Source organism: Hippocampus comes, unplaced genomic scaffold, assembly GCF_001891065.2.
Source record: "Hippocampus comes isolate QL1 unplaced genomic scaffold, H_comes_QL1_v1.1 scaffold104, whole genome shotgun sequence".
NCBI lineage: Eukaryota > Metazoa > Chordata > Actinopteri > Syngnathiformes > Syngnathidae > Hippocampus > Hippocampus comes.
In genome coordinates, this window is record NW_017806072.1 from 122,444 (window position 1) to 130,110 (window position 7,667).

At 38.8% G+C, this 7,667-nt stretch overlaps 1 protein-coding gene across 1 annotated transcript in view; it reads left to right on the forward strand.

Annotated features, from left to right (window-relative positions):
- necab2 (N-terminal EF-hand calcium binding protein 2) overlaps positions 1-7,667 on the forward strand; it is a 111,531-nt gene that overhangs the window by 70,166 nt on the left and 33,698 nt on the right. Inside the window, exon 8 of the mRNA XM_019894239.1 lies at positions 6,066-6,145. Coding sequence (XP_019749798.1) covers positions 6,066-6,145 — 80 coding nt within the window. The remainder of the gene's footprint in view (positions 1-6,065; positions 6,146-7,667) is intronic.

A 7,667-nucleotide genomic window follows, 5' to 3' on the forward strand; every position in this document is an offset into this window, starting at 1 on the left:
TATTTTACTGTTGTGATTTTTTTTGGATACACCTGTATTGCAGTTTTTGTTATATAAAGTTTTTGGACAGTATATTTTTGTATTTTATTGATTGTGTTGTTACACGTGCATTTTTGTCAACATACTTGCAGGTTCATAAAGGACATGTACCATGCTCATTTCCCAAATGAGGAATTTCTGTTATCAGGACAAATTGGACAGCGCAAACACGAGTCCGCACTAGAGAATATTTACTGTATATTTATACATACCCTTGTGAGATTTAGTAAGAAACGAATATATAGAGCTGACATTTTTTCCCAAAATGTGCCCCTCCCCCAAAAAAGAAAAAAAAGTCCCTCTCATAAAACAAATGGACTGCTAATGCCAGGATGTCACTAAGGATGAGCTCTTATTGCTGAATAAATTTAGTAATTGGTATCCAGGGGAAATGCCTTCACAATTTCCAGCTATCAGGATATTAAATCAGAGGAATGGGCTTATTCAACAGTGGGATTTTATTCTTCCACACTGTTTCCGTATGTGATGTGGTATCATAGTTCACCGGCAAAAGGAAAGGATAAGATTGCCATGAAGCTGGTTTCGCTAAACATGTTCATCTGAAATTGAAAAGTCTGGTCTACCAGTTCAAGAGAGATTCATCACTCTGATGTATGAGCTATCAAGTGCCACTACTGCAGCAGATGAAGTATTTTTAGGACACAGATCATATAAGACAATCCCACCGACACACGTCAAACATGCTGCCTTCCAAGCGGGCAATATCTGGGAGCCGTCCATAGTTGGTCAGCAAGAACTTCCATCTCCTTTCAAGTGGGGACGGTTGAAGGACAGTCACAAATGGAAAGTTCTCTGGCCTTCTTTGGAACCTTTTTTGAAAATCTGCCACTAACTGATGAAGTGTGGATGTGGTAGAAGTCATTGCAAGTGTCATGATTCCGATTTACTTTAGATTACATAGATTTGGTTTTGTTTCATAGTTTGGTTTCCTCGTGTGCTTTTGTCTTCCTCGTTAGATTTTGTTTCCACCTGTTCTTGTTGTCCGGGTCCCTTGTGTTAACCAATCAGCTCCATCAACCCTTTGTGTCTTGTCCAGGTATTCCTTGTTGTCTCGTCAGTTTGCTTGTATTTTGTTCCCAGATTTCTGTCAGTTTTGTCGGATTGTTGTTCTCCTGTCATGGGTTTTTATTACTTTGAGTTATTGGGTTTTTTTCAAGACTTTGTTTGTTTTTGATTTCGAGTCTTTCCTGTGTGCCTTTCCAGTGTTCTTGTTTATATATTTTGTCCACCATGCTTCTCCTGCTCTTTTTGGGTCCACTACCATGACGCCACTCATGACAGCAAGTGCTCAAAGTTCAGCAGAACAGGCTCTACTGCACCAAGCAGTTACCCTTGTGAGATGTAGTAAGAAACAATTATATACTTATGTAACCAGGGCCCAGACTGCACTGTACATGGACAGTGGTATGCAATGTTCTCCTCACCACCGGAGATAACAGACATTTGATAATGCTTGCGTATTAGTGAAAATAATGTGCGAGGGTTGACCTACCTATGTATAAAAATAATTCTTGCATTTAAAACCATTCTTGAGTCAATGGGCGTGTGGTGCAATGAGCAAAAATCAGGCCTCGGATGGGTGGGTCTTTTGTGAGAATTTTAGATGGATGGAAGGTAGAAATTGGCATTTGCACTGTTGTGGGAGTGAACACAGCCGACTTGTAGGCAAATTGAAGCGGCTCATCTCATTCCCTTTAAATTCAGTGCCATAGAGGCGCTTGGTGTATATAAATCAGGATGTATGTATTGTATTGTACATGGTGGAAGGAGTCTGTGCAGGAGATCAGCACGCACAAAGTATGTTTAAAAGTAATTGCAAGAAGATCTCCACTTGCAGATGATGTAAAGTTGGGCACTTGGGGATCGCCTTCTACTGTGTGTCTGTATGACAAAGGCCCCCAACCACACACATACCCAAACATAAACTACATTACAATTGTTAATATAATAATCATAATCATAATAATATATTGAATTAATTGATTCCTAAAATTATTCAGAGAGTTCAGTCCACACTGTAGTCATATCCATGAATTAAATACGGCTACATCCACCACACGTCAGCCCTGGCTGACTGTTATTCGATCAAATCCGCTAAAATCACATGCACCACAACTTGGACCTGCTTTCTGTTGGTCTCAGATCTTGTCTACTTTCTGTCAATAAAATGTGAGGTGCACTTGGGGGCTGTAATCGAAAACCCCCTTGGTCCACTGGATGCCCAGCATAGCGTAGCTCAGTTTGCCAAATTTCCAAACTATATCTAAAATGGACTTGCCGCTGCCTGGCACGAAAATAACGATGTGCCAGTTTTCAAGCTGAATGCATGTGCGACTGTCTGTGAAAATAGAGCTCTGACTGTTAAATGTGTGAGATGAGCTACTCGCAGGCTCCCAAAATGTATATAAATTTCTAAATGCCGTACAAATCATATTTATTAGAATGCAGATTCAAACAGTTCTCATAGGCTTTACCATCTTGCATGCAGCCCTTGTAAACTAATTTCCAGACCTGCCCAATATATAAAATAGAGGGTGCACAGTTGCACTGGTGAGCCAGCAAACTGTGACTGCATATAACTGATGTAACGATCAAGCTACTGGTTGGCACACAAGAAAAATGGGGTGAATCTGGAATAACTGAAGGTATGTTTTAATTGAGCAGAAAGTTAATAGGTGCAGTGATCTCACAGCCATCTGCTCATCTTGATATTTGTAATTCCTGATTCGTTTTTATAATTGAGCGGGGAACTTATTTTCAAAGTCCATCAAAATGACCACTGGGCATTAATGTCCAAGTGCCTCCATGGTTACAAGCTCTGGTTTAATTGATGAGTTTCTGTGTGTGTATGCGTTGGTGTGGAGGAAGGTAGCTGCTAATTGACTGACTGTTAAAGCTTTTAATGAAGAGTGGGCAGTCAGCTCTCCAATTAGCTGCGGGAGCCATCAGGGGGAAGAAAGTGGAAGGGTGCTCAGGAGAGAGCGTGTGGTGGGGGTGGAAGTGGTTGCGTGCGGATGAGTGCAAAGAAACAGAAGCACACTACAGTCAGAAGTGGGGGAACTTACTCAAAAGGGGTGCAATTATTTATCATGTTTTGTGAGCGCCCGCTATTCATGAAAAAGTGAAAATTAGCCTTCAGTTATAGTGGATCAGATTCAACTTTGTTGTCTTTACAGTTGTCACAAGTGCAAGGTAATAAACTATACATTGCCTCTAACCGGGACTGCATGAGCAGTAGTTTGATAGACAGTATATAAAACGTGCAAGGCATGCAATGATACATAGTCGATTTATTAAGTAGTCTTCCAACCCCTATTCAAATGTGAGGTTTATGTAATACACAAAAAAAGAGACCAAGATAAATCATATCAAAACTCTTAGCACAGTATATGTGCCTGAAACTCTACAACTGGAAATGTAGACACACACACACACACACACACACACACACACACACACACACACACACACACACACACAGTGGAACCTCTACTTAAGAAATTAATTGGTTCTGGAAGAAATTTCTTGACTAGAAAATGTTGAAGTAGAGACGCATTTTCCATGTAAATGCCCTAATCTGTCCCAAGCCCCCTCAAAATTAAGACATAAATGTTTTCTGAAGCATAAAAGTGCTTAAAAAATGTAACAAATACATGTTACAATTAGATTATTGCACAGTAAATGAGACTTGTGCACAATGTAAAAAACAAAGAATAAAGAATAAAAATTATGGTCATTTAACTTTTAATTGCGTCCTCGCCGTTTTTTGCCCTCTTTTGTTCATGTTCTCCCTCAGAAGTGGTTTTTGCCTGGTGTTTTGTCCCGAACCGATCCAAGGACGTTTGCTTTTAACAGTCCTTCAAAAACGTCCAAGGCAAACATCAGCATAGTGAGCGATCGCCCAACTCGTGAACACTTTTTGTGGGTGATTCACATTTACGTATATCGGAACGCCTCATGGCCTGAGGGGTGAATGACGAGGACGCTGCATTGACACATTTCTATCTACACACATTAGGTAGAGGTCTCTCTTAGCCAATGGGATGCCAAGAAGATGCTAGGTAATAGCCAATGGCAGAGCAGCTCTAAGTATGTTGCAATCAGGAAACTCGGAGCTGCTTTCTTTCGTAACTAGAGGCAATATTTTCTTGTTGACGTGTTTCATAACTTGAAAATTTAATATGAAGATGTTCGTAAGTAGAGGTCCCACTGTATATGATTGTGTGTGTGTGTGTGTGTGTGTGTGTGTGTGTGTGTGTGTGTGTGTGTGTGTGTGTGTGTAAAAACTCAAGTGGTAAGCAAGCTATGAGGCATTTTTTTAATCAAATATCATGATGTGAAAGTTTAACTATGTTCGGGAAGTGTGATTCTATCTTCCATGCAAGGAAGAAATTGTCTTGACTCTTACCAGTCAAGTTGCATCATGACATAATGATTTGGTTTCAATTTGAAACAGGCACCAATCAGGGTCGAATCCAGGTGACACCCCATTTCATCAACATATTAATGTTACGTCCTAGACTACACAGGTTATTTTATTACAGAGTGCTGTTCATGCAACTTTTTTTCACACCGTCCCCAAAGTTTACAGTGTAAGCTTGCAGTGTAAGGGATATATGTGCACAACTCTGTTTGTAATGTGAGACCTTGGGCATGAGCACACTTGGAAAGAAAAAAAATCATAACTTGCTGAATTTGTAAGCAAATATGCATTTCGCCAGTGGGATGCAACCATTACTTCTTTGGAGTGGTCGTAAATTCTAAATACACTTTTTATAATAATAATAATAATAATAATAATGCATTTTATTTGTAAGCGCCTTTCACAGCAGTCAAGGACACTTTACAACCAAGAGCAAACAATAAAACCACAGATAAAAATACACACTATGGAGAAAATATAATGAACATTCATAATAAAATGTTAAATGTAGTATTGATAGATTTATTGCCAACAGCAAGGAGTAGCAACTGAGGGTCAAGGTATTTGGTCAGAGTTACAGCTGCCACCTTGTAAAACCATCTATGAATTTGACATTACTTTTTATGAGAGCTTGACATTTTTTCGGGACTCATATGGGTCACGGGAATCCCGCAGGATTGTCTCGGGATGGGAGTCAACTTCACCTTTGATCACAGGATTGGGAGGGCACAAGATAAAAAGTTCTAATGGAATAAGCATGTTTATCCATCAGAAGAAAAAAAACTCATCCATATGAGCAGTTTTGTAATGTAATGACCAGTATTTGTTTGGAGACCTATTAAGCCTAAAAAAAAATCACTACTCTGTATTAGATGTAAAATATGGGTTGGACAGAAATAAACATTGATGGGATATTTTTGCTAAATATTTGTGAATCATCAGGGGTGGGGGGGGTGGTTTTTTTTTTTTTTTTTTTGGTCAAAAAACTTCACATTTTGTGTGGTTCCTTAATGGACTTAAAATGGTATTTTCTGGCCAATTATAATTATTTCCATGGTTGTACTCTGACTCAGTTGTTGCGCATAGTGACTAAAAACTTTAAAAAGTTTACATACGCCTGGAGAAATTGTGAAATATTGGAATTTGGGGGGGAAATGTAACTGATGACCGAACACGCACAATCTTTTTCTTTATCGCAATGTTTTGTTTAATGCACAACTGTATCTGCATTAAACATAACATCAAAGCATTTATTTTTCTTTTTTACAGCAGCTAATGAGCTGAAATTGTTTAAGTAATGCAGATGTAAATAAAACACAGCGGTTGTAATTAACTTGTCACAAATGGATTTGCAGTATTTAATTAATGACCGGTTTATACTTCAATAAATTGAGAGGGCAGTAAAATGCAAGACTGCAGTTTCAAAAGCTGTAGGCATGATCTATATATACATGCAGTGTTTTCTATATATATATATATATATATATATATATATATCTCTCTTATGTGTGTGTGTGTGTGTGTGTGTGTGTTTTTTATTTATTTATTTTTTTTAATTCATACGTGCGTGTATGTTCTGCAGGCGCTGTGGAGCTAAGGAAAGAGGGTCTCGAGGCTCAAATCAATCGCCTGTCCGAACTCATCGGACGACTGGAGAATAAAGTAAGCGACCATCCAAACATGCCCATACTGTGCATGGCTGTGTGTCCGCCGTCACCCTTGAATTGATACTCTTCATTCTCCTCTGCTTCACTCACTCTTAAGTGTCCACAAACTGATATGCCCTTGCGGTAACATGAAATGTGATGTTATCTTTTTTTAGCCATTCTTCTCCATCTTGCTGCGACTCATTGAAGCTAAATCAATGTATGGTTGTTGGATGCAAGAAGAGTAAAAAAAAAAAAAAAAATCGCTTTGAGGAGGGTAGCAGCAGGTTTGATCTCAAAAGGAGGAGGGCTGTTTGGTCCAGTAGAGAACATGTTAAGCCTAATGGATCCCCAGCAGACTCAGCTGTTTCTGAACGAGTGAACCACAACACCAGAAGGAGCTATGAATAACTAAAGGCAATGTGCACTTCTGGAGGCAGTGACAAAAGGAGACAAATCACTCAAAATTGTGGTAAGAAGCATTGTTTCCCAACCGGGGTTACGTGTACCCTGAGGGGTACATGAGCACTCTACTGGGAAACAATTAATATTTTGTTTCCAAGGTAAGTAAATATTTCATGAGCCCATCCATAAAATGGTATGTGGGTATAATGGTATGCGCTCCAAGTTGTTTGTTTCCCTTCCAAGACAATTATTTTGTTATTTTGATCGTTAAAGTTGAAATGCCCGTTTAAAGGGGACGAATTCAAAGGAGTTTCAGTTTTGTGGGGAAAACTTTTTATAATAACAAAGGCCGGTTCATCATTTATTTTGCTTGTGTACTTTTAAAAAGCATGTTAAAATTGTTTTCAAAGACCCACACCGTATTTATTTTGTTCGATTTGGGTTAACAAGAAGACCATGACTGAGAATTCAATGTTAAAATTAAGGAGCCTAAATAAAATTATTTTCACTGAATAATCGGTTGTGTTCCATTCTACTTTTGAAGAATCATCAACACGGATGAATAAGAGGGCGCTCATTGTATGACAAAAAAGGTTGCAAACTACTGATCTCCAGGATTGCACTGTCCATGTTCCCATTCCATTGGTTTGATGCCCTACTGTGTTGAACCGTGATCACGGTTTCTTTGTAAGCTTTAGGCCTTGGCCAGCTAATCACCCCCAACTTCGAAGGCCCCAGAGCGCCTATACTGCTCTGTAATAACCTACCTAATTGGTAACATTGTGTGGTCCAAAGTGCACCCTTTTTCTGATCTAGACGAGATTTCCATTATTATGATGCCATTATAAGCTGCAGTCGTGACAACAGCAAATCCATACAAATTTCATTTCAAGTGTCCCTCAAGTATAGCATCGGGAACAAAAAAAAAGAAAAATGTTGAACTCTCTGAAAGAAAATTGTTGATCTGTCATTCAGACTTTAAAACCATTGGGTGACAGTTGGAACTTTTTTTTTTTTTTAATTTGTACAACATCCTGCCACGACTTACTGCATACCTACTACAGCTGTGCACAGCAAAATTATATCGTGGTTTCTTCCAGTCTGATTCACACTTTAAAACTATATATATATAT